This window comes from Perna viridis, chromosome 5 (assembly GCF_037379345.1).
Source record: "Perna viridis isolate PV_CMFRI_1.1 ecotype Kerala chromosome 5, ASM3737934v1, whole genome shotgun sequence".
NCBI lineage: Eukaryota > Metazoa > Mollusca > Bivalvia > Mytilida > Mytilidae > Perna > Perna viridis.
In genome coordinates, this window is record NC_142449.1 from 32,320,122 (window position 1) to 32,347,441 (window position 27,320).

Below are 27,320 nucleotides of genomic sequence, written 5' to 3' on the forward strand. Positions count from 1 at the left end.
TAATTATAAATATTGTTTGGTCATTGCCCCGGCCTTTCGGCCAAATACATTTACAAGTTTCTATCAATAACGGGTTTTACAATCTACATGTACCCATAGAAATTCCCTTCCTAGGGGTACGTGAGTATAGTAAAGCTCGATTGAAAGAAACAAGTGCCTGCATGTAATGCGGTCCTTCTACTCCTACAACGTTATAGAAACTGGAATTCCTTTTCTCCATACCCAAACGTTAGAATGTTTGGTACCAAGTCAGAAAATAGCTTGCCAGACAACCTGTTGCATTGCTTGAGTAGTGCTCTGGGCCCATGATTGGTAAAATAAAATACTTTTACATAATGAACATTATCCGCTCAAAAAATACAATTATATTTGATTTTACTTTCCTTATTGTCTATATACTTAACTGAAATGAAAGGCTGAATTCTTATAAGACAAATTATTATCATGTAGCCTTATATAGAAGTAGAATATAAATGACCGAATTGTACCATGAAAGCAACTACCGTCGATGACGAACCACATTGTACCATATCAAAATGTGGTATTTAAAATTGCAAAACATGCAACATTCTTATAACCGACCCTTACTCCTACAGTTCCCTTACAAACAAAACCTTCCATACAAGAAGTCACGACGACTTAAGTTGCAAACTTAATATATGGATTAGAATGCAACTTATGTGGGTTAGTATATGTCGGAGAAACGCAAGAACGATTACACAAAAGAATGTGCGGTCATCGTTCGGTAATTAACACCACCAAATTCCCGACAGTTTATCAGCACTTTAATCAACAAGATCATTCAAAAAAAAAACTTACCATCCTACGAACAGTCCCGTTCTAAGTAAAAACTATCGTAGGGAAAGAGAGGAGTACTGGATACACAGACTAGGTACTGCAACACCTTACGGATGCAATGACAACATCAAAAGTATAGGAAACCTTTCAAGCCAATATAACAATAGCGTAAATGTGATGAATTTATTTGACAAAAATCCAAGACGGGAAAGGAGTCATGGCCATCGCCACTATACGTCACCTAAGTTACATGATGTCTCCATAGATGGTCTCCTTCCTTTCATACAAAAACCTCTTGGACTTCATCAAATTAGAACCAAACTTTATTCTATACCTCTCACTCTACTACACTCCCTTTACAAAACCAGTTGTGACACTCCTGTTTCTGACCCCACCATATCATTGTACAGACTTGTTGCCATCATTTTGGATATTGGTTTTTACAGACTCTTTAAACCAGTTTGTGTGAAAAGTCAAGATGAAGAAAAACGATCATTTCTTCCAATACCGTTTGTCAACAAAGGTATAGATGCAATTAATTTGGCTAACATCCTCCATCACAAAAACGTTACCAACAAAATTCCCCCATATTTCAAGGCCAAATCAATACCAATTGTTTCATATTCCTATACTTCACCCATCGCATCCAAAATTTTCAGTTATAAAATGCTATTGCAGAACCTCTAGATTGAAGACTTCAAGACTAAACCACCTGACTGTTCTTGCAAAACCTCTCCATTCAAATATGGTCCTTCTGGTCACGTCGTCATGGGAGATTTAACCATCATCGAAAACGAATCTCTGCGTAATATCCTTTCTAAAGGTCCCAAGTACCGTGAACCACGCTCCATAAATTGGCATTATAATTTTAAAGTTCTTATGGATGCCGTCGAGGACTATGCAAGAAAATGGATAAAACGAGAACAAGAAGCCATTGATTCTCTGTCAGAGTGGTTAAAGACCGTGATTTCTTTAATTTTGAAACGAATGAAAGTTTTAAGTAGGACAATGAATGCCGAAGCTACATCAGTTTTTAAAGACCCGATGTAGCAAAAACATAGTCTACTATACATGACAAATATGTTGTCGTACCAGCAGACAAAGCCCAAAACAACATTTTTTTTTACATCCAATGTTTATTATCAGAGGTAGACGTAGAAAATAATAGCAGTGATAAGACCTATACTGCTACCACACTCTCCAAAGAAGAGATTGTGGAAAACCATAAATCTGTGCTATCCTCTTTTGGTCTCTCTACCAAGGACGATGATTGTGATTTACCATCTATGTACTGGATTCTTAAACTCCACAAGAATCCTTACAAACAAGTTTCATAGCTGGATCTGCAAAATATACAACCAAACTTCTTTCAAAACTTTTAACTTCTATACTCACAACTGTCGAAGAGGGTCTGCAGCCCTACCACAACACTTGTTACTCCCGTAGTGGTATTAATTCAATGTGGATCCTGAAAAATTTGAAAGATCTTTTGGAAACAATTAGTTCAAGACTATTATCTGAATATTTTCCAAAAAAGATGGTACACCTAGATACAAATATATAGTTCTTGATAGAGATTCCTCATACTTTGTCAGAAATAATTCAAAATCATCTTCCAAATATACAGAGGAAGATGTTTTCAAAATGCTGGAATTTTTAATCGACAACATATTTGTACAGTGTGGTGGACGTGTTTTTCAACAAATGCTCGGCATTTCAATGGGAACAAAGTGTGCTCCTTTACTTGCTGACCTATTCATTCACCCTGACTTTATAGCTGATCTGATCAGAAAGAAAGAATATCGTTTGGCTAGATCCTTCAATCTCAGTTTCCGCTATATAGATGACATATTATCTTTAAACAATCCTAATTTCGGGGATTTGATACATCGCATCTACCCAAAAGAACTTGAGATAAAGGATACTACAGACACTGTGAAGTCAGCCTCATATCTTGACCTACACTTAGAAATCGATGGTAAAGGAAAACTATTGACCAAACTTTACGACAAACGTGATGACTTTTCATTCAGAATTGTCAACTTTACTTTCATCTGTGGCAACATCCCTTCAGCATCTGCGTATGGAGTGTTCATATCACAACTCATACGTTATGCCAGAGCTTGCCAAAACTGCCCAGACTTTTTGTATCGCACTAGAACTCAAATAGGCTTCTGGAACAGGGTTGTGTTGCTACAAGATTGAAGTCATCGCTACAGAAGTTCTATGGTCGTCATCATGAACTCGTGGATCGTTATGGTGTATCCATCTGCACCATGAAAACTGATTTATTCAACGGGTCATAGTTTTCCTTTCCTCGTTTGTCTACCCCGGACTTGACTTTTTATGAGCAACTCGGCGGGTGTTTCTAGAAAAGCAGAGGACGTTTACCCTACCGGTGCACCTGGTCCATGCTCCCAGTTTTTAGTGGAGTCCGAGTTGCTCATTTGCTTTTGTTACTTTGTATGTATGATTTTAGTTACTGTATGTTTTTTGTTGTGTATGTCTGTTTTCCATGTCTGGTCTTTGTCCCTGGATTACATTCTTTTGATTACCACTATAATCTTGGTTCCCTTTTTTACTCCTCCAAATGGAGATAAGTGTTGACAAAATGTTGTTCCGCAAGTCGGGAATAGACGCAAAAGTTGCTGATGATATGAGTTCCTGGACCACCACTACCACAACAAAATTAGGGATATCACTAGAGGGCACAATCGATGCAACAGAGCAGTACTAAGTATGAAAGGTCCTTCAGGAAATGTACTGATTTATAGACAAGATTCAACTGCCAAAAAAAGGAAACAAAAACGTGTGACAAAAGAGTTGATGAAACCGATGGTGAAATCCACGATTCGACAGAGAACATGACTTAAACGGCGAATTTACGTTTGAAGAAATCAGTTCAGCTATTAAGACATTGAAAGTAGGAAAAGCCTCGGGTATAGACAACTTACAAAACGAACACTTAAGATATGCTGGGCAGCAATGTATTACTGCTATCACTCGTCTGTTAACGCGATGCTATCCGTTGGATATATTCCTACAGTGTGGAAAAAGGCTATGATAATCCCGATCCACAAAGGAGGTACTAAACCAACATATACATGTGAATCGTACAGACCAATTGCTTTGCTATCTGCTTTATACAAATTATTCGAACTCACAATTTCAAACAGAATTCAAACTTGGATAGACTTATATCATGTGCCATTTCAAAATCAACAGCAGCAGGGGTTTTCAAAAAAAATTAAACTGTCTGACTACATCATTTTCTTGCACGGAAGTGATCTGGTCGATGGTGGAATACAAAAGTATTGTTTTCTCAACGTTTTTGGACATTAAACGCGCGTTTGACACAGTATGGCATGCGGGACATGACCAAATGAGGAACTTGGTATAAAAGGACACATGTTAAGGATTATCAACGTTAGCTATATATAGGGATATGTTTAACGCCGTTTTCTTTCTAGGTGGTTTCCAGTATCCCGTGGTGTTCGTCAAGGAGGGCCGTTATCGACTTTTCTATATAAACTGTACATTGACCAGCTGTTTTGTGATTTAGAATCATCTAAGTATGCGATTGCTGTTGATAAGATTGATTGTGGAAACCCAGCTTTTGCGGACAATCTTGCACTCCTAGCACTAAGTCCAGTTGCTCTTCGGTCCTTTCTAACTATCTGACTATTCAAAACGTTGGAAGTTTGAATTCAGCAGTACAAAAACTGACGTTGTTATTTTCAAAAACAGGGGCGCATGCTTAATGACTTTCCGTTTCAGTGGAATCTGGGTGACGACAAAATTGATATTACTACAGTGAAGACACATTTAGGTAAAACTTTTACGTCACAGCTGAAGCCTAATGAAGCTGTTGGTGTAGCGTGTGAGAAAGGACGTAAAGCTTTTCACGGACTCTTTGGAATATGTGGTTTACAAATGAACAGTAACCCATTAACGAGCCTCCACCTTTGCAAAACAGTAGTCTTAACGTCAGTATTAGGTGGATGTGAACAATTGACCTCTATAACAGCCCGTGATGAGCAGAAGTTGCAAGGTATGCAACACTACTCTCTGAAACGCATACCTGATGTCCGTCAAAGCACAAGATCGGATATGGTGGAAAGACTACTGGGAGTCATTGACATATCTCACGAAATTAATATAAAGATATAATAAAGTTTTTCCCAAAACTTGTATCTTTTCCTTCAGGAACTATAACCAAAAAGTTATTTGTGCATAGAATATATACTTTCCTCAGTAACATTAACACTACGAATGGTTATATACAGGATATTTATGCGATATTGGTGAAATATGAATTAGATGAATACTTTGTTAACTATGTTAGTCTCAAAGATTTTCCCAATAAATATGAATGGAAGAGAACAGTAATACTTGCTGTATTTTTAAATCTACATGCATGTAGGTGTTGAAAAGATCCTGGCAATTCAGTTAAGTCCAGAAAAAAACGGTTAACCTATAGTGGCAAAAGATTTTTTCCTGGGTGCTTTTGTAAAAATATGCTGACTGTTTTTTTAATGTTTTAAACATCCAACAGACACCACAAAAAGTGCCATAAATGACAATGTCAAAGTTGGACAAACTGCCTTAGATAGAATATAATTGGGTTGTACAGAAAGTTGCTAAAAAACTCTACTGATATAGCTTTCGTCTTTGAAATTTGTATGAGTTAAGACAAAATAACAAGATATGTGCATCTCAATTAAACACAATATTATGTAAATAATTTATTTTGTTTCATAGGGTGTTATGATTAAACTTGTATTCAAAAGGATTCCTTTGTAGTTTTTTTACCTACTAACTTATAAATATTATTTTTTTACATCACAAAACTTTATACACCTCAATACATTTATCCTTAACGTGATAGTGCTGTTTTTGGAACTGGATCTCGTTCTCAATGGATGGCATCATATACTCTTAGACAGAATGTATGTCCATCTGCTAATTTAATATACATTTATTTTACTATGGAAGTTATTTACAAATATTTCTTTTAAAATGCAAGAACATTGTTCAACAAAGACAATAACAGAGTAATAAACTTGAAAATTTATCCATTAACATAACAGTCGGGAAAAGACAACTTTGAAAATAGAAAAAAAATAAAATATTGCAATAAATCCCAACTTATATGGAATCAGATCTTCTTTTATTTTTCACTAATAATTATCATTTTATTCAAATGCTAGATGTGCACTCCTTGTTTTATAAATATCCTGAGATAACAGTGGAGATCAGGTTGCAAGTTCAACAGACTTTAAATCTGTGTTTCTATTCACCTTAAATAGTAGTACAAAAAAATCGAAATGAAATTCAATAAACAATTAGCAGCACTAAGTTAACATTTATTACTTGTCAAAAAACATCGAAACAGATAAATTTTGTGAATAGACAACACAGATTTTAATCTGGTTGTTAACTGCACTGTCCTCCTTAAATGAAGTAACTGTTATGCAAGTACTAAATATAATGAAGTATGAAGTAAATGAAAATTATAAAAATGAACACTTTGTTTTGTAAATGATCATGGCATTTTTAACGAGACGAGGCAGGAAGTCAGCCATCTTTGATTTGTCTCTCGTACAACATTTTTGCAAGACATTTGTAAAAACCAGGCAGCATCTTGTAAATATCCAACATTCTCCCATTAACTTCACTTGGTTCTTGAGTAGCATTTGAACATTTAAATTATATACATTGTCTAGTAATTCAAGTTGTTATGCTTTTCCTTTGTTTTGCACCGGAAGGTATAATTTAAATTCTGCAGGTAACTCATCTTCTGAATACAGTCTGTCTGAGAAGTATACTCTACGAATTCGACAATTGGCATGGATCTGCAATTAAATATAAAGAATTTAAATATTTGCCAAGATTTTATAACAATCATATGAAACTTGAAGTTGTTCTCTGTTAAAATATATTTACTTCTTTATAATAATCTGCTTTTTAAAAAAAATAATTCAGAATCATATTTTTTACTTTTGAAAATCATATATTCTTTTAAACTGTCAAATAAAAAGATAGCATTAAGTATCTGATTTATCTTTTTCACTATTTTTTTAAACAAACTGAAAAGTATTTCGAACATTTATTTAAAAGCATACCTGTACTCTGAGGGTTTCAATGTAATTTGTTCCATAGGCTCTCCTGGTGAAATCTGACAAGTTGAACTGAATTTGATTCCAACCATCATCAAGTCTCATGGGCATAGTACATATAAATGGTTTTACTCTAGTTGTACTTTGGTAGTTGCTAGCTCTGAACCTTCTTCGAACATTTTTGTCGTCTAAGACCTACAAGAATTAAAGTTAAGATGTTGAAATTTGAAATACAAAAAAGAATTTGTCTACAAAAATCTATTAAATATATTGTTCTTACTTTAATGGAAGGAAAGCAATAAAAATAAAGAGATTTTACATGTAAATTTACCATAAACAAACTTGAAGCAGTATAAATAATATTGAAATATATACGAGAGAATTCTGTTTTGTAAAAAAAAAAGTTCTCACCTGTACTTCAAATGTGAAATATTTCTTTAAATTCTTGATAATCATGACTAAGAATGGAAGTTTGATTCCTAATGTTTTCTTTGGATCTGCTGGACATGTAATGTATGTTGTGCTGAAATATAAAATAGCCTTGTCAATGATACACAAAAACAGACAACGCTGCTGTGTTAAGATTTTTGAGGTCAAAACTACTTCACTATACAGAATAGTTCATTATCCATGTAAATTATGTGTATTCAAGGTTTGAAATATTGTAAAATGAACATGATAAAAACTTGAAAATAAATATTTATGTCACCAAACCCTTGAGATGCATTAAAATGAGGTAAACAAAAATATTTTGTAAAAACTTGAAAATACGTTATTTTTTCCTATTATTTTTCAGTGAATCAATGTAAAAACATTGTTTGGTTTGTGTTACCATAGATCTTATAAAAGGGGAGATAACTCTACCTGTCTATCACAACAAAGCAAATACGCTAAATATTTGTAAATAAACATACCTGACATTCGTACCAACAATTTCTAACACTAATGACTGGATGTCGTTGTCTGTGATACGTTTGATATGCCCATTCCGTACCTAAAACAACAAAATAGTTGTATTTAACTACCGGTCAAAAATGCAAATGGCGGCCATGATGTTGATGGTCAGGAAACAAAATACCATCTTGACAACGGTGGAGTTATCATGAAAATTAAAAGTAAATACTATCCATACACTCAAATATATATTCATTCGTTCATATTAAATAGTCAAGTTGTCACAAGAATCCATGGCTTCTGTTTAAAAAAAAATGAAGATGTGCACAGCATCACATGTGTTTAACAGGTGGGACTGTGCAACGACGAATTGCTTAAAAGAGTAACTGTTTTCCGAATTAAATGATAGATAGGAATTATTTCAATGAAAAAGAACCAGAGAAACTATGTTTCTATATAATGAGCTTTGGGAAATGCATAGGTTCATATGCACTTCCGTATGTAAACAAACTGTCAGTCTCTCTTTTTTGTATTATTTTTGTCTTTTACTGAGAATTAATCGCGAAATTATCCAATTTGACCAATAATATGATCACTAGTACAAATTGTCTTTGTTTGATAAACAAGAAAGATGACAATAACTGACAAAAAGTCAAATCTTCATGTTGCCATCACGGAATCACTATGGCGTTGCTACACGAGAAATAAATGATAATTTCTTACCTTTTTATCCCAAATTTGTAACGGCTTACTTCCAATACTGTAAAGTATGGATAAGAATCCACTCTGAAATGTGTTCTTAAACATTGTTATAGTCTATTGTTGTACAATAATTCTAAGTTTTCGTCCCTTATGGACAACAGTTCTACACGCTCCTACTCCGACGATGTTCAGTTGTCAAGTGAAGCTTGATTTGTGTGTCGTATAACTTAGACGTGTTGTCAAGGGTGGCAATTTGGTCGCGCTTGGATTTTGTTGCTACGTGTGACACCAAGGAACTCTTTTATTATTTTTATCAATTAAAGCTTTTATGCCTTAAATTTAAAACTAAGCATTTATAAAATAATATCTATTATTTTTTATTCACAAAATGTGTTTAAAAAATTCTTTTTTATTACGAAAAAAAATTTGGTGTATGCGTATGAATATTTGTGAAAGTTCCGGTAGTGGCGAGTAAACAACGCACGTGGTTTTATTTACATTGTACGAGTATAGTAAATCTTTGGATTAATTAAATCAATGAATATGGAAATTTAAAGACTAAATAAAGACAATTCCTAGTTTGACAATACAAATTATTTTTTTCTAGCTTTATACACATAACAATATATATAATAACCGTCTAAATATGTCTAAATAACATCACCAGAAGATGGTAAAATTTAAAATGAATATATCGGAATATTTCGGATAACAGATATCCTTCCTCAGCATATAGTTTTATGAGTTTTATGCTGAGGAAGGATATATGTTATCCAAAATATTCAATTTAAATTTTACCATCTTCTGGTGATGTTAAACACATTTAGACGTTTATTTTATTTATTGTTATGTTTCGCATCGTTTTTAACGATCCATCACCCCGTAAGAGTGATTGTTGACTATCATTTAGACGATTATATATTTATATATATATAAACGTATAGAAAGGTCTGAAAAATTCGCAACGATGTTAGAACTGTCAAATTTGCGATGACCCGGCCAGCAAAAGCTATATTTTATATAGCCTAGCTGGCCTAGTGGTCTAGCGCGCTGGACTTCGTGCAGGCGGTGTTGCCATAGATGTCACAGCGGTACAAGTGCGAGTCCCGCGGAGGGAACGACCATAAATTTGCATCGCAAATTTGACAGTTCTAACATCATTGGGAATTTTCAACCACCACCGATACGCCGATGTTATTGATATTACTGATATCCGTAACCGTTATTAACAAGCATGTACGTATACGTGTTATTCATATATGCGGAATATGTGTTTAATTCCGAAAAGAGCGCGGCGCTGACTTACTTAAGGAGGGCTATTTCCAGCGATTTCCAAATAAGGAAGGCTTCTCCGTCGATTTTCAAAATGTTGCTTTATAATTAACCAACCTTTTCTAGAACAAGGGACGGACGAAAAGGGCGTTTGGATCCGCCCATGTCGAAATGCGCTACCACATCACTACTCCCAACCCGATGTAAAGTCCCGACCGAATAATTTGTGAATTCTTTTAAATGTTAACCAATATATAACAGAAATTTAGTCAGATTTAACTTGTCCTCAAATTATTTAAATAGTTTCCGTTCATTTAAAACGAGACAGCAATGTGTTATCATTATAACTCTTTTGTTATATTTTTGTAAAAGTATTGATAATACATGGACATCAATTTCATATTTTACAAAAATCTTTTTGTGTGTATTGGTGGGTATTTTTTAAATGCTATTTTGAGTGGTTTATTTTGTTCTGCTTTTTTGTTTGCAAATGTTTTTTTTTGTTTTGTTTTCCTGATCTTTTAGTAGAAAGGGCATATTCAGAAATATTTTGTGACATGTACAAATTCACACACACTACACATAGAGTGCGATATTCTGTTTATTAATTTTTATTTATTTTTTTTTCTCTTTGTGTAAATTGTTGCCGGGTACGTGCACACTTTAAACACGATTATACACTGAAACACAATTACAATACCTATTAGTATATCCATCATCTTGAACAGATGTTGAGGAATACTATTATCATTGTAGAGATGCACTTGTATCAATTATATTTGTTTTCATTCAGAACCGCCCCTTAGTACTTGGTGTCTCCAGCAGATAAATAAGTCAACCTTTCAGTTTTTACAGTTTAGAAAGGTTGACTTTTGCAAGCACCGTCCTGGTGGAGTTATCATATTGTCCGTTCAATCACAGTACTGGTCATTTTTCTGCTTCCTCGTCTTGATAAATTCACTATACACCAGTTAAAATCATATTTTACATTGGAACAGAAAATTTGAGAAAATCCACCTAGCTTTCATTTTAACAGTTCCGTGACAGGATATTGATAGAAGAAACAATTCCCTATGTCTGATCTGAATTAAAATATAAACTCGGCTGATTTTGTGAAGAATGTTATCATTTGTACAGGTGGATTATCCCCGAACAATAAACAATGCAATGATTATCTGTCATAGACACATGTTCAGTTTTATCAAGATGTACTATGATAAATCAAAAACAAATAGAGGAAATTCTATTTCAGTACTGAAATTACCATATTGTAAAGTAAGCCTGAAAATCAGGAGAACCCCTAAATTAGATAAAAATATAAAACGCCTTTTCAACTGATTTTTTACTAGAGCTACGTATACCCCAGTTGGTAAGATGACTTGCTGAATATAAAACCATCATTCATATGCTATCCAAATGGCTAACTATTAAGACAGACTGAATTAATTTGAAGATGGAAGTATAATTAGTGTTAAAAAGTTGCAAACATGTCCTATTTGATACACAAATTTTTTGTAATTAAAACCTCTCCTCATATATATACACCATAACATAGGGCTGCAACGACACACCTGAACCACAGACCATAGGTATTGCAATATCGTGGATAAATGAAAATATGTATCACAAAACATATTGTGAACAAATACCCAGACAATGGTGGCTCTAGTTCCATGCCCGTTTCCCTTTATTTCCAATTAAAGCCGTATACGTGAATAAAAAACTAACACAGAACACGAGTTTTGCACACAGCATTAAAAAAGGTTAATTTTTCCAAATTCAATATTTAATATTTAACCACATATTAATATTTCAATAAATGATATAGAAATTTTTGCATTCTCTACATAAAATATCAATATGGTCAGTACTGTAAGCCATCCCACTCATATTGTGTATTGTATTGTCGGGCAAATTACCATGATACCTTGTACTTTGGTACATCATCGCACTTCTATTTACACATGCAGTTTTTGGTTTTGCTTTGTTTGACTAGTAAGAACTGTGTGTTTTGACAGAAACCTTACTGCTGCACTTGTTATTACTCCAGGGACTCTAAAGTAGAATAGCATTTTTTTTTTCAAATAGACATACTTTGTGCATGGCCAGATAGGGTCAGTTGGGTAATAGGTACAACTTGTACTATCAAAATATACACATTCCAATGAAAGAAAAACAACATTATATTAGATGTTCATATTTATTTACTTGGCATTAGGTTAAAATGAACCATGTTCATCTAACACCTTAACATATCAATTAAGACAATGATATGACACGCACCAGGAGTTTGTAGAGTAAGTGATGTGTGATCAAGGGAGGCAATCTTCCATTTAGAGTTATCTCCCTTCTCACACATTTCAGAACCCTCACTCTTAAAATTTAAATGTCATAATCCAATCACAGACAAGTTTGCTTATTTTCAACAATTCACTGTTTACAAAAAATGCATTTATGGAAAATATTCATACAGCAAATTTATAACTTTTACAGAAAAGACCAAAAGCTAAATGTTTTGTACAATGAAACACATAAAAAAAGAAAATACACACAAAAATGAGTCACAAACTTGTCTATGAATAGGACCAATGTTCAACTAAATGACCATATTCCCCATGATCCTATAGTACTACAGACTTAAAAAAATTCTTTCCTTGAAGTTGACATCATCATGTATGACATATGTTGGAAAAACTTACTCGACAGAAAATACTTTTCAACAAAAATTATGCAACTAATTGAGTGCCTTCGTAAACCTTTGAAATTGTGCTTTAGTGTAGCTTAGTAGCCCAGCACTATCAGGTTAGAAAATAAATAACATACAATTTTTGAAGTTTACATCATGATGTACATGTGTGTCTAATTTCATGATAGGTTGTGAAACCACCCTTGTCAAAGGACTCAACTTTACATATGAAAGAGGTGCTCAGATCCCAACAGTTTCATTGACAGGACACAAAAATGACGAGGTTACATTTATTTAATTTACATGATCATTAATAAGGAGATGACTGACACCAAATCGGATTCAAAGCATAAAAAAAAAATAAGAAAAAAGAATATCTTCCACTTCTTATTGCAGATTCAATATGAAACTGATAAAATATGTTTCAACCATGTGATGGGAATGGAAAGAATTGTATGTTTACCACATGACAAAAATGAATTACATAGTGGATCTAAAAAATGTTTCAAAGATTTATACATTATACTGATTTGAAATGCAGTTCAAGAATGTTTACCATAAGTAGCTGCTGATGATTCAGCAACCTTGTATTTATTCAAATATATAATAAAAAAACAATTAAAAGAAAAGGCTTGAGTGACCATATTAGACAACTATAGAAGGATGGGTTCTCACCTCCCATAACTATTGACATTCAGACTGGTCCAGATTTTAAATTTCAAAACTTTCAAGCTATGTAACTTTACAAAATGTTTTGTCTTCGCACCTTACCAAATTTCATCAATAGATGCACTAGGTCTCAGAAGCTATTGTCATGACTTGACAAAATTAGAATAAAGTATTCAAAGAATCATTAAGATGATCACAGATGCCTAGGTGTTGAAGGACAAGTAATTATTCTGGTAAAATTGTAACTTGATTAAAAATTTCAAATGATTGTATGATCTTTGATGTTTTTTCTAGCAGGGAAACCATAATAAAATTCAACTCTCCCTAACAACCATCATTTTTCCTGAGAAAATCCAGTTTCATGAACAATAGTTTCCATTTCCTCAGAGAATGTCAATGTGTGTCTGCTTATTAACAAATGAACATGCCCCCACAAAAAAAACAAAAAAACAAGAGATTCAAATAAGCCATTAAGACTGACATTTTAAAAAAAAATGTTACATGTATGCTAAAGTTGCTGTTTTATCATTCTGTTTGTCCACTATACCCATTTATACCATTTTTTACAAAACATGACAAATACTTGTCTGTCACATATAGAATATTGAGGAAAATTTTCACTACTTCAATTTTCATCATTTTTTCGATGGAACTGGCAGCCATTACAACATAAGTCTGTCTTGGTGTTATATAGTGTGGAATGAGTAAAAAATAGTCATACAACAGTGTTAAAGAAAGATTTTAAACATAATAGCACTTTCGGTGCAACATGAACATAAACAAACTACATAATAACATGTGTTTTTAAATTACAATGCAACACATTCATTATCTAGTTCAGTGTTATAATAATGAGACCTTAACTGTAAATTAAGTAAAACCAAAGAAAATCATATAATAAATATGTAAATTATTCATTAAAGGGAATACTTATCTCTAACATGGGTACTAAAAGGTCTTTATACGACATTTCACATCACATGCCATAGCCCTAGTCAGATCAAGAGATAAAACAAATATGTATATCAATCTATAGATACCATCTTTACTATTGCTTTTGCCCTCATGCAAATGATAAGGTCTACTTGATTTGCACTGCATATTCTCACAACACTTTTGCTTTCTATAATAAAGCTTCCATATATTTATCCAAAGTTCAAGCAAATCTCAAATCTTTCCCTGTAGCTGATGGCAAAGTTTTTAATTGTTTTTTTTTCACATAAGACACAAGCCCAAGCAAACAATGATAGCACTACGACTGGGCAGCAGCTGCTGTACTGTTAGGAAGGGGCGACATACTAGGGGTCATGACCGGTGAACTGTTCACAGCTGAAGTACTGTTCATTGTAGCACCTGAAGGCAGAAAAGCAGAAAAGAAAGACATTGGTTAATATTTCTGTATAAAAATGCATGCAAAAACTAAGCTTCAGAAAGCAAAAAGCAGTTTAAGACTTTTTTAGTTGTGCAGGCAGTAAGCAACAGTACAAAATTCACAAGTTCCATGCAGTTAAGCTCAACACTAACAGACTGATTTTTACATAATTGAAAACTTGTTCTGGTAAAATCCTGAGATGTATGCAACACAGATGATAAAGACACAGTTCACTGTCCTTATTTCTTTGATACCAAAAACCTTTTCAGGTGTTCTACAACTAATATTCACAAATTTCTTTATTACTCTCATTTTATCCAAATACTGCATTCTAGGAAGAGTAACATTTATAACTAAACAAAATGTACGTAGAATTAAGTTGCAAATGCTAAGCAATTAAAACTAAAGTGTCATGCAAGGGTTTAAGATTAAAGAAGGATATATCAATCCAAGTATCTGCTACCAAGCTTGTAGCTTATTTCAAGTATCAAAATAAAAAAAACATAAAAAAAAAATTATTATCAATTTGCAATCAAGGTAGTGAGCATAAATGGTCTGCAAAGAACATCAAGCTTGCCCAAAAATAAAAAATAATTCTTCAGCAAGTTAGTTTTAATCTACCACTGACTAGGTGTCCACTTATTATACCCCTTAAATTACACTTGATAACTGCCGACAAGTATGATTGTGCATTGCATATCCAAAAAACTAAGCCTGAAATCTTTTTGACACTAGTTTAATCATCCCAATAAGAGGCTTGGAAGAAAATCATTTTATACAATGTAGAATGTAACACACAGCAATCATGCCAAAATTAATCACATTCTCAATGACTCACTGATCACTAGTAGCCAATTCTTGTAGAAGTCATGTATAATTGTAACTACCAAAAATCATCAAAATGAACACAATCATTTGTTTTATCACAGCAGCTAAATTACAGATTAGGTGGATGCTATTTTAAGAAGGATGCTATTTTTATCTGGGAATACCTCCTAACTGTGCTTGATTAGGTACAGGTGTTGGTGAATTGTGCCCTGACATTGATGATGATATTCGTCCTTGTTCTTTAACTATAGGATCTAAAACAGAGTAAATGAGACTAAATACATTTTAAAAAAATTCTAGACACTCACAAATTCCTTTATAAAGCTCTCAAGTGAATTAAAATGAAAAATAATGTTCTGACCATTATTTTCTCATCAAATACTGCTTAACGACAGTCCCCACATATATATATCAACAGAAGGTCTTATGACAACAGACCAAGATTATTGAAGTACCAGTCCAAATAAAATCCAGACACTGCCTATAGTCAAGGTGATTCATTTCCCACTGAAATCAACCAAATCAAGAATGATAACTCCTGCAAAGTGCCAATTTTATACGCAGTCTATGTCATTTTCATTTCAAAAGGGCAACAACCAAATGGAAAACTAGGAGTAAGTAGTTATATGATATGTTTCTGTTTGATGGATTTTTCACATGATTTTTATAACAACTGCTACTTAAGCAGCTTAACACAAGTAATGCAATGAATTATTTAAAAAATTCAATTTTCTTGTTACTTTTTTTTTTTTACACAATTTTTTAGTTATATTATATCTTACAGAAGTAAGGGTGTTCCATAGCTGCCCTAGCTGTTAGCCTATCCAGATGATCATATCGCAATAATTTATCTAAAAAGTCCAACGCTTCAGGACCGACTAAATGTTGATTTTCACTATGTACAAATCTTTCCCATCGTTTTCTTGAATGTCTGCAAATATAAACACATTTTTCAAAAACATAAATTTTTAAACTTCATACCTGACAGATATTAGGTCTTACTAATTTCAAGTTTGTTTTATGACCACTTCTTTAATTTTGTAAGATCCAGCGGTCCTTTTCACAAAAAATCGTAAGAGTAAATTTAATCATAAGTTATAATGTCATAATAAAGTTAAGTATTGTGATGTCACAACTTACGACTAATTTTACTCTTACAATTTTTTGTGAAAAGGGCTGCAGGAACAAAATACAGACAAAATTTTACAAAGCCAACAAGAAAGCTGAATCTGACTAATCTGAAGTAAACATGAGATCAAAAAGATTGATTGATTGACTGTTGGGGTTTAACACCCGAGCAGCAATATTTCAGCTATATTCAGGGGATAAACATGAAGTGGACGATAAAATGAACATGATATGAGATCAAAACTAAACGGAAAGGTTATATCCTGATGGGTAAATGATGTCTGATAGCAATATTCTTTAAATGAATATTGTTTTTATCAATTCAAATCAAGTGGAACACTGTCTTGCTTTGCCTGCATGTTAAACAATTACCTTCCTAAGATATCATTAAATCTTGGATCAAGATCCATTTGATACTTTTCTACATATGCATACAGTTCATCTGTTCCTAATACTTTTGCTATTCGTACAAGCTAAAATGGAAAGAAATTATTAATTAGAGAGAGCTGAAATGGTGATCACAGATACCTTTCCAAATAATTCAAATGAGCTATTATTTGTCTACTACTGATTAGTATATGAAATTTAAGCTATAACAGAACACAACTTATATGATTCACAGATTTTGAAAAGAGAATCTATAACATCTGAAAACAACAAAAAAAAAGACTAACACACACACATAGATTACTAGTATAATCAATCAACTTGTCAAGTGAAACACACAAATGGTTTGTTTCAACTGAACTTAAACTGTACAAAAATATCGTCCTCTTAACAGGAAATAATCTATTGCCCCTCTGTCTGGTCATTTTCATGCTTATTTAGTTTTTTGCAAAGTAACTTCACAAGAAAAGAAAATCCAGAAATTTTATTCACAACAAAGATAGCACTTACTTGATCATAATTGTCATGACCATGGAAAAATGGCTCTTTTCTAAATATCATACTAGCAAACATACATCCTAAACTCCACATATCTAGAGAATAATCATACATCTGAAAAAGAAGATAGCACGTTATTATTCAACTTCACTGATCTCAATAATACTTTTTCCGATATCATCACCTTTTCTAGACTTCTGAAGGTCCTGAACCTCAGACCAGTGAATTTTTACTTGTGCTTCAGTTAGTAAAAAAAAAAGCAGAGCCAGACACTCAAGATAACAGGGTAAAAGAGTTGTACATAGAGAAAGTATATTAAACAGGGTGCCTTCTAAACTACTGCATTGAAAGGATTTTACAGTCTTTCCACATTTTTAATAAAGTACCTAAACATTAGCTTGATTGGTTAGGTGAGGAGTGTCAAGTATATTTCACTAACTGGAATTAGAACATTTAACAATACAAATAATAGATGATAACTTTTATTAGACTATGCCTAGTTCCATGTCTGTATATAAATTGATAATAATCAATCATACCTCATTTAACAAAACTTTCCTAGTTAAAGAGTTGTCTACCTTTCTGTTTCACATCTAAAAGAATTATAGCAAATGTTTCTGTAGTAGTTAGATACCTGATAGTCAAGTAACAGTTCTGGACCTTTAAAATACCTAGAGGCCACTCGTACATTATATTCCATACCACAGTGATAAAATTCAGCAAGACCCCAGTCTATAAGTCTGAGCTGAAATAGCACAAAAATGCCAGATAAAGAATTAAATCATCTTCAGGTTGGTGTCAGGTGCTCTAAAATTTGTGAAATATCAAAAAACCTTTAAAACTATTACTTAAAACTTTAACCCTACAGAAACATCCTGCTTATGCAGCCCTAAGACAGAACAATTTCCAATTAAATGACATAATGACATTCATATCTTACCAATAAGAACAGTTACCCCCACTTTCTAGACAAGAGGCTATCGAATTGATGGCAAATCAGATTTTCTCCACATTGACAAGTAAAAGTTCCTATTTGTGCAACAAAGAAAGCCCACTTGGAAATAAAAAAAAAAGCAATCTCTCTGAAGACACAACATATCTGAATTTGAAATGATTTCAAAATATTGCACAGACGAAATTGGCAGAAGCCTTGCCACCTACGTATACTGTACCCCAAAAAACAAAAATTTTTCCTTCCAGAAAATCAAGTTATAACCCTATCTTATTTTTAGTCTAGAATTTACATGGACCAGTCGATAAATATTTCAAGTAGTGAAAAACAAATTTTCCAATATTTCAGAAAAAGATCTGTCACTACTTACCTTTCTAGTTTCATGGTCTATCATGACATTGTGAGGTTTAACATCCCTATGCATAATACCCATACTATGACAGTAATCTAAAGCCTGAAATTATAGTAACATACTTTTTCAATCTGCATATAGATATTTCATTGAGCAGTATAAGTATACACCACTGTTCTTCCCCAGGTTAAAAATGCACTTCATTTTTAGCACTATAACTTCTGTAATCGATTTCAGTTTGAATGCGCTCCAAGGAAAGAATGATAAACAAAGTTTAGTACAAAGGCAATAGAGATGGGCTATAAGTAAGCACTGTGCCTTTTAATTTCAAATGCATGGGCAGAACACTGGTACACAATTTATTTAAAACATAGTAGACATCATTCAATGTGATCTTTGAAGTTGCAAAATCAAAAATACAGTCTGTGAAAATGCAGTTCACTAAAACAACAAAGTCTGTCACATTGGCAATTATACAACATATCCTATTTATATGTAAATATTAGGATTTGAATATGCAGTAATGAAAAAAAAATCTCCCCACACATTTAAATCCGAAACAGCCTTTCCCGAATCTCAATGCAAAATAAAATACTATTTATTGCACCCTATACTTAAAAATTTGAATTCTCTCTACTATTTTCCTTTCTAAAGGTATCATGACATCAAACATTTTACAAATTTACATACATATTGTACATATATACCTTATAATTGCAATTCTACAACAATTAATATGATTTTTAGACTTTTCTTATGAGGAACAGAGATGTTTGCTTTCAAGTAACTTTGTTATATTGCTAAGGTCTCAACAATAGGAATATGAGACTTCCTAAAACACATGCTATGCATGTGTGTTTAAACAATTGCTTCCTTTTCCAGAATACATCACTTAAGACAGAATTATTTTGTACTATTCATATTTCAACCCATCTACACAGATGAACATAGGATGTTGTTGACGCTCTGTTATCTGGTTGACACTATACAGTACCATGAACATACCTTGAGTAACTCAAACAGGTAAAATCTGATGTCATAATCTGTGAATGTCTGATACAATTGCTGAAAGGTAGAGCACAAGTAGAAAGTTAATAGAACATACATAATTGACATGAAAGTGAAAATTAAAACCTGAATGCTACATTTGTGTTGCATTGGTATAGTAAAGTGGAGAAACACCATCAATTGCCATTCATGCATGGTGCTAGTAAGAATAAATCTTACAAAATTATGAATTATTAAATCACTGCTTTTTACACATACTCACAATGTACTACAAATACATTCCTAATAAATTATGCTAATTTTTTTTAAGTTACAAGTATTTACAACATTCACAATAGGCATATTAAGAAAGTTTTGAAAAAACAGCATAGTTATTCATGACTGCTGACAAAAGTTATGTGTCAAATTTATTTTCTTATTCTTTATGTTGTTTGTCAGTAAACTAACCTTAAAATCTGTGTTGTTCACATGTTCAAATATCAAAGCTGGTGTCCTTGACTGAAAGATAAATCAAGGAAATAATGCTTACACATTAGGTATAGTTTATATTACATGGTATATATGTTTTTAGGCCTATAAGGGGCTCAAATAAAGAAGATGTTAAATATGCATCACTATGTTGTTATACTGGACATGTCGTATACAATGAGAACATGTAGGACTTCCTAAAACATCCATTATGTGCATGTGTGAGAAGTTTACAATCACTTCTTATTCATATTATGTACTTCATTTCTGACAGAATGACCATTCAAGTTTCAGACCTTTCCTGATTTTCCAAGACTATACCATGCCTTTAAGGAGATTATGAAGATCAAATGAGTGCATGTTGTTTTTGTGTCCCATCTGACAGTTTCTTAATAATGAAAAATTTTGTTACATTTACAAGTAACCTTTTCTGAGAGCAGTACAAATTACAAGAGACTAGAAATAAAACAGCTGCTCTAAGATAAAATTAAAATATAAAGGTGTTTCAGATTTTTCATTAAACTGTATTTCAAAGTTTGAGTAGGTAGACATGATTTTATTTTATTGAAACATTTAGTCAAATTTTTGGTGTGTCAATTTTTTATGGAAATTAAAAGATAATGACATTGTGCATTTGATAAAAAATTTTTTTTATAATTTTGTTTTACTGTGAAAGTATTATTATTCATGCAGTACCAATTTTCGTGGTTTTCCTGTATAGACCAAACCACGAAATTTAGTTCTCAACGAAATGAGGATTTTCCTTGATATGTATCCTGAAAACCTCAAAACCATGCATTCAAGAATCCATGAACTTATGCTATTAACGTAATCCACCAATTAAAGTACTTTTACAGTACACAGAAAGTTCATATTGAGCTATAAAAACCATAGATATGGTTGACAATCTATTTTGCTTCAATATGATGTACCCATTCACCATTTTGGGGTTTTAAAAGTCAAAACAAAAAAATTGGAAAACTATTTAAAAAGGGAACTTAATTCCACCAACAGACTTTCTAAAAAAATAATTTTTAAAAATCCCTCAAGTGTTTTGAATTGTTGTACAAGGTATTAAATAACAGTGATCTACTATGATACAAACATATTAAAACTCACAACAGGATCTTTAACAATTGCCATCAGGGATATGATGTTCGTTCCACCACGAAGATTTTCTAAAATCTTGATTTCTCTCTTAATCTTCTTCTTCTTCACAGGCTAAAGGTAAAAAAAAAGATCTTTTTTTAATCAAAATAATGTACATAAAATAATTTTCTGTTCCACAAATCATTGAAAAAAAAAAACTTGTAACACACTTAAAGTCCAGCTTTTTGTACTTTTAACAGGCAAATACAGGCAGATGATCATCTTAATTTTCAGAATACCATAAATGATACATTTGTATCGCAATGTTTTTTAAATATATTAAAATCTGACCTACCAATCCTAATTCTTTAAAAAATATTATTGGACATATTGACCTTATTATCTGGACTCCAGATGTTTTCAGATGACTACTACAGCAAGATTCCAATACTTTTGGGAGTCCTATTACAATAAACTAGTGATGAGTAGTGCCAAAATGAGAAGACAATACCTAATTCCACGGGAAGTTCTTACAAACGATTGAGGGGGTGCAAAAAACGATATTTTGAAAATGTTCCTAGGAATGTGGGAAGCCATAAGTGCACAGGGATTTGAGTTTATTTATCATTTTATATTGAAATGGTGTTCAGCAAAGATCAAAATATGGTACATGTACATTTGCATCTTGTCCTAGTACTTTAAATTATATGCCTCAAAATTTTTATATACATGTACAATGTATGAATACATGAATAATGTACATTTTGGTCTTCAGAGCAACAAAACTCCCTAGCTTCTATCCCATTTACAAATAGGTCATAACGAAGTCACCAAAACATTTTTCTGTACCACCATGCAAACCAAATATGACATCTCTACCATCAGACCTGATTTAACGAGGTCAATAAACAAAGCGGAAATTGGGAAAATCGGAAGTAAATATACAGTAAAAAAAAAAAATCATAACAGTAAAATCTTCATTTGAAAATAAGGAATTCTGCTTTAAAGCAGAAGAAAATCAGGTTTGTGCCATACATTGTGGTTGCTAGCAAATTAAGTAATCAATTTCTCCAAGACTACTTAAGTTTCCTTACCAGCCTCTACAATACTGTACACAAAATTAACATACATTCTATGTGTACATAGACTACAAACATGTACATGTAATATTACCTTTAGTATCTTTATGACACATTTCTCATTATTTGTAACATTTACAGCTTCAAAAACTTCACTGTATTTTCCTCTGCCAAGCTTTCTTACAATCTGGTAATCATCTTGTTGGCTAGAAACAGAATCACAAGATAATACAGTCTTCCCAATTAACTAGTAGTCAAAAGCCAATGGCTGGTAAAAATGCAGCTGGGCTTGAGAAAATTATACTTATAGCCCAGCAAAATCTAAAGAAGAAATTCTCCAAAATATAGATTAGGCCGTAATAAAAAAAATTTCTACGTTCTCATCCCCATCTGACCCAATTTTTTTAATTTTCAAAATGCCTTGCTCTAATTTCTGGTATGTTCTGTACTTATTAATTTCCAGTTTTAAATCATAGTTTTTTCCTGCCATTTCTTTGAAAAATGGCTCCAAATTGATGAAAAATGCTTTGAATTATCTGTTCAAAAGATTCTTTATTATGAAAGGCTAAGCATCCTTTGCTTTTCTATAAACACCCACCAAGTTGCTCGTAAAAAGTCAAGTCCATGGTAGATGAAAGAGGAAAGGAAAACTATTGACACATTGTACTATCAGTTTTCGTGGTGCATACGGATACACCATAACGATCCACGAGTTCATCATGATGAACATAAGACTACTGGTGTCAATTTCACAAAAAGTTGTACATGTAAGTGTGAAATTGATCATAAATTATGGCGTCACAATGCTATTTTAGGTTGTGACGTCATTACTTAGATCAACTTTGCATTTACGACTTTTTGTGAAATCAATGCCTGTAGTGATGACTTCAATCTCATAGCAACATAACCCTGTTCCAGAAGCCTAACTGTAAGAAGTCTAGCGCGATACAAAAAAGTCAGTGTAGTTAACATATCAAATGTGAAACGGGAAAAGATTAACAGTCACCCACTCGCCAATGGTAACCAGAATGTGCCTAGACGAGCATTTTTTTTTTTGGTGAATTGCAAAAAAATTATTGTAAACAAAATTGTGGTCAGAGTTCTAATTGGTTACCATTCGATGAGAAACATAGCGTCCCTTAAATTTTATCAGTAATCAGTTCTAATAATACGGAAATAGTTCATAAATGATGTTGGTTTCTTATTTAGAATTGCTTGTTAATTTCTGCATCCGGTATTTCGTAAAATGTGGTTTTCCATGATTCATATAAATAGGGAGGTTATAGACTGAATGAGTGAATGTGTGTGACAACAAATCACACGATAGTCTTTTATTCCCGTTCTGCATCTTGATATTGCACGAGGGTCTTCAACAACTAACATACAGTTCATATCCTCAAACAAGTATTTCCAACTACCAAAATTTTGTCTGAAAAAGTCTGGGCTAATACACCCTTTTGTGCTAACGTTGGGGTAGTCGATGAGCATGCGTAGAGCATGCTCAATATACACTTCCGCGAGGAAAATTCTTTTGTTCTACCCAAGCTCTACCTCACAGAAGTGTATATTGAGCATGCCCACCAACTTACCACAAAAGGGTCTATTGATTTTATAGTTTAGTAGCCCAGGGTGGCTACTGGCCTCAAAAAGTTAATCTTGACCCCTGTGAAACCTCTCGTCTATTTCATTCCTTCAATTTTCAGATGACTTTGACATGAATCTTCCAATGTACTGATCAGTTGCATTTTAGTACTTAAATTTTATTCTTAAACATAAGCATGGTTAAAGCTATTCAGTTTCATGTTTTAATAGGATACGACTTGAATAAACAACTGTAAGAAATCATTTCATTCTTCTATCAATATAAATGCCTACCCCCATTCCACAACATGGGCTTCGTAGTCCCAGTACTCCCTAGGTCTTAAGGAGTTAACATCTGCATAGACTCGTGCTTTACTTGTTGCCGGCATCTTATACGGCCTACGAAAAGGTATAAGACTAGACTTACACGGAAAGTTTTTTAGTAACCTTAGACTGATTCTAATAATTATGACTTTTTAGCCCAAGAACATGGGCAAAACTATGAGCACATGAAATAAATATCCTTTTTTCGTTTGCGGTTTCTTCTCCCTGGCGCGAAATGGACCTGATACACGGTTCACACCACACCATATAAGACGATATTACAACTCTTAGGTCATGAATTTGTTAGTCAATATACACATTAATGTGTAGTTTAATCCTTCTTGGATGATCGACAATTGTCTGTTTCTTTTGAAAATTCACTTCGAGTCAAGAAATTGCTCGAAATGAAGTACAGGTCGAGTCATTCTTTCAACAAAATGGCTACCATCTTCGAGAAGGAGGCCGGAACGAGGCTATGTGAATGTGCTTCATGAAAAATACGAGTTACTTCCCTTTGAGCATGTGCGTGGCATTAGATTGCGGACCAATCATAGTTTTATCATGCAGACTGTATTTGTTAACCAGAACACGAAAATAAAGGAATGCAAAAGAACTGTGACAAAAAAAAAATATATATACGGACAAAGTCAACAAAGATAACTCCAAAATAAAATAAAAACAACAATCGTTTTTAAAATCACCATCTATATGGCCATTTTATTGATAGATCTAGAATATTGAGAAGCGAAGACCTGGATACAACAATTATCCTTTATGTATAATGTATTTTATTTTCTTCAATGCATTTGCTCCTGGGAAAATTTACAGTTTTGAATGGAATGATTACTGGGCCGATTAAGAATTTTGCTGTTGAGAATTTGTTCATTTTTATATGCATGTTCCAAATCCACTCGGCATTACGATCCATAAAGTCAGACCATCACTGAAATATCCCCAGTCGAGTCATTGAAAACATCCGATGATGATTGGGGTTTTTTACGGTCTTGACTATCCTTATGGATCTCGCACGACCGCCCCTTACAGGGGATTATGATAGTAAATGTCTGTTAGTAGTTGGAGGTAGCGGAGCCCAGCCTTCGGGATACCCGACAGCAGAATTCAGTCAGAGTATGTCCTACTAACGACTGGGCTGCTCTGTTGACGCTCTGGTCTACTCCCAGACCCCACGTGGGTCCGAGAGCGTTTTCCCACTCTAACTGTTTGGGAGGAGTGTGAAAACAGCCATTTCAACTTAACCTTATATAGTCACCAAACATCCCCTTATGTACACTCTTATTGTTAATTGTTAAGTTCACTAGTTAATTGTAAATAGCACGCGCAGAGAAAGCTGTAAATTGTTAAGTTCACTAGTTAATTGTAAATAGCATGCGCAGAGAAAATTGTTAATTGTTAAGTTCACTAGTTAATTGTAAATAGCATGCGCAGAGAAAAGTGACAGTATCTGCAGCGTGTTGAACAGTTGGTCAGAAGATTGTAGAAGTATCAATATTATTTTATAAAAAAAATGTTTCAATTTTAGTCTCGAATTTACAGGCTATGATTGTGTCTGCTTTGTTACTTTTTGTTGTCACGACCAACGCGTATTACCTGCTAAATATCGTGAAAATACAATCATCATTTAGAGGGGCAATTCAAAGATATCAAAATCCATGGCTAAACGACGACATATGATGTCCAAAACGAGAAAGAGGAAATAGCTACAACCTGCATACACAATGTAGTACACAGTCTACATGTAAAAATTGAAAATAAGAAAAAACAAAACAACACACAAAAAACTGAAGCACTTGCAATATTAAGGAGGTAGACCTAGGGTAAGGGACATTACTTTTAAAAATCTTTGGAACGTTTGTATTCAGCATTTTACATTTATCTTATGTAAGCACCTAATTAACTTGGATTCATTTTATTCTGCTTCAAACGAAAGCTTGAGAGGCTTTGGTGAAATTTAGTATGATGCAAACATATCACTGATTTCATGAGTTATGTCCCTTACCCAAGGTCTACCTCCTTAACTTCTACAAAAACAGAGAGTGTATAAACATTAGACCCAGGTGCTTTTGAAGGATTGATAGAAAGAAGTATTAGTATCTTCCATGACCACCTAATAAATTTACATGTTTCACATAGATATCAATGAAGAAAAAGAATTGATACCACCATTAGAGATCCCTTTGTATTTAACTCTCGTCTGTTCACTGTATGTTTCGAGGAAAAAATCAAAGTTTTGCTATTTAGATTTCAAAAAGTTCGCATTACTATTGGATAATTCAAAGATATGTCCTATATAAATCTATAAAATATAGTAAATCTCACTAGGAACGTCCATTACATTGTTTCAATTCATGCGTCTGCATTTTTTAAATTTGAACAGTAGGGAATGTGTAAGGTAGATTCGTGATTCAAGTTGAGGTTGGCGTAAAAATAATTAAATGATGGCCAAGCGAGGCCAAGCGAGGCCAAGCGAGGCCAAAGGGGAACATCTTTCCATGTATCCGCGCCTGTTGTGTATATACTCACTTACTCCAATGTAAACTGCAAAATGAATGTTTTTCTTGACAAATTAAGTGTTTTGTTCTTTTTAGAATCACGTCTTTATCGTTTTTAAGCGACAATCTTAATTAAGTCGTGCAAGGTTTTTTATATGACCAAGGGAATCAAAAGAATGTAAGCCAGGGACGAAGACCAGGCATGAAAAACAGACAAACACAACAAAGAAAATAAAATAATCAAAGCAATACGTACATGTGCACAAAGTAACGAAAGTAAATGAGCAACTCGGATTCCATTAAAAACTGGGAGCATGGACCAGATGCACCGGTAGGGTAAGCGTTCTCTGCTTTTCTAGAAACATCCATCCAGCTGCTCATAAAAAGTCAAGTCAAGTCCGGGGTAGACCAAAGAGGAAAGGAAAACTATGAGACGTTGAACAAATCGGTTCTCATTGTTCTGATGGATACACCGTAACGATCCACGAGGTCATGATGAAAAAAAAAATCATGTACTACATTAATTGTTTAATCAACACTATGCTTGTTTAAATCAGGATGCAGGGGATTCCACCTGCCCCCCCCCCCCCCCCAAGGGGACACT

General features: G+C 33.3%; 2 protein-coding genes across 2 annotated transcripts; both read right to left on the reverse strand.

The window, feature by feature from the left end:
- Positions 1 to 5,761: 5,761 nt before the first annotated feature.
- Positions 5,762 to 8,746, reverse strand: LOC148617106 (cilia- and flagella-associated protein 20). Its single transcript, XM_088584429.1, has 5 exons — positions 8,535 to 8,746; positions 7,832 to 7,911; positions 7,329 to 7,440; positions 6,924 to 7,112; positions 5,762 to 6,653 (listed from the first exon to the last, which is right to left on the reverse strand). Exons 1-5 carry the CDS (start codon positions 8,616 to 8,618, stop codon positions 6,537 to 6,539), a joined length of 582 nt encoding a protein of 193 aa, XP_088440555.1. The 5' UTR covers positions 8,619 to 8,746; the 3' UTR covers positions 5,762 to 6,536.
- A 3,220-nt stretch (positions 8,747 to 11,966) lies between these two features.
- Positions 11,967 to 24,664, reverse strand: LOC148617107 (casein kinase II subunit alpha-like). Its single transcript, XM_088584430.1, has 12 exons — positions 24,177 to 24,664; positions 22,396 to 22,507; positions 21,253 to 21,354; positions 20,113 to 20,163; positions 19,663 to 19,722; positions 18,676 to 18,759; positions 17,988 to 18,098; positions 17,366 to 17,467; positions 16,841 to 16,941; positions 16,123 to 16,271; positions 15,505 to 15,594; positions 11,967 to 14,493 (listed from the first exon to the last, which is right to left on the reverse strand). The coding sequence occupies exons 1-12, from the start codon at positions 24,269 to 24,271 to the stop codon at positions 14,393 to 14,395; spliced, it is 1,158 nt and encodes a 385-aa protein (XP_088440556.1). The 5' UTR covers positions 24,272 to 24,664; the 3' UTR covers positions 11,967 to 14,392.
- Between the last annotated feature and the right edge of the window lie 2,656 nt (positions 24,665 to 27,320).

Coding starts and splice junctions, on each gene's coding strand:
- LOC148617106 (XM_088584429.1), bottom strand. CDS start 8,618: ATGTTTAAGAACACATTTCAGAGTGGATTCTTATCCATACTTTACAGT. Junction 7,113..7,328: donor ATTTCACATTTGAAGTACAG/GTGAGAACTTTT, acceptor TAATTCTTGTAG/GTCTTAGACGACAAAAATGT. Junction 6,654..6,923: donor TTGAAACCCTCAGAGTACAG/GTATGCTTTTAA, acceptor ATTTAATTGCAG/ATCCATGCCAATTGTCGAAT.
- LOC148617107 (XM_088584430.1), bottom strand. CDS start 24,271: ATGCCGGCAACAAGTAAAGCACGAGTCTATGCAGATGTTAACTCCTTA. Junction 19,723..20,112: donor TGAACAACACAGATTTTAAG/GTTAGTTTACTG, acceptor TCTACCTTTCAG/CAATTGTATCAGACATTCAC. Junction 17,468..17,987: donor AACTGTTACTTGACTATCAG/GTATCTAACTAC, acceptor CTTCTTTTTCAG/ATGTATGATTATTCTCTAGA.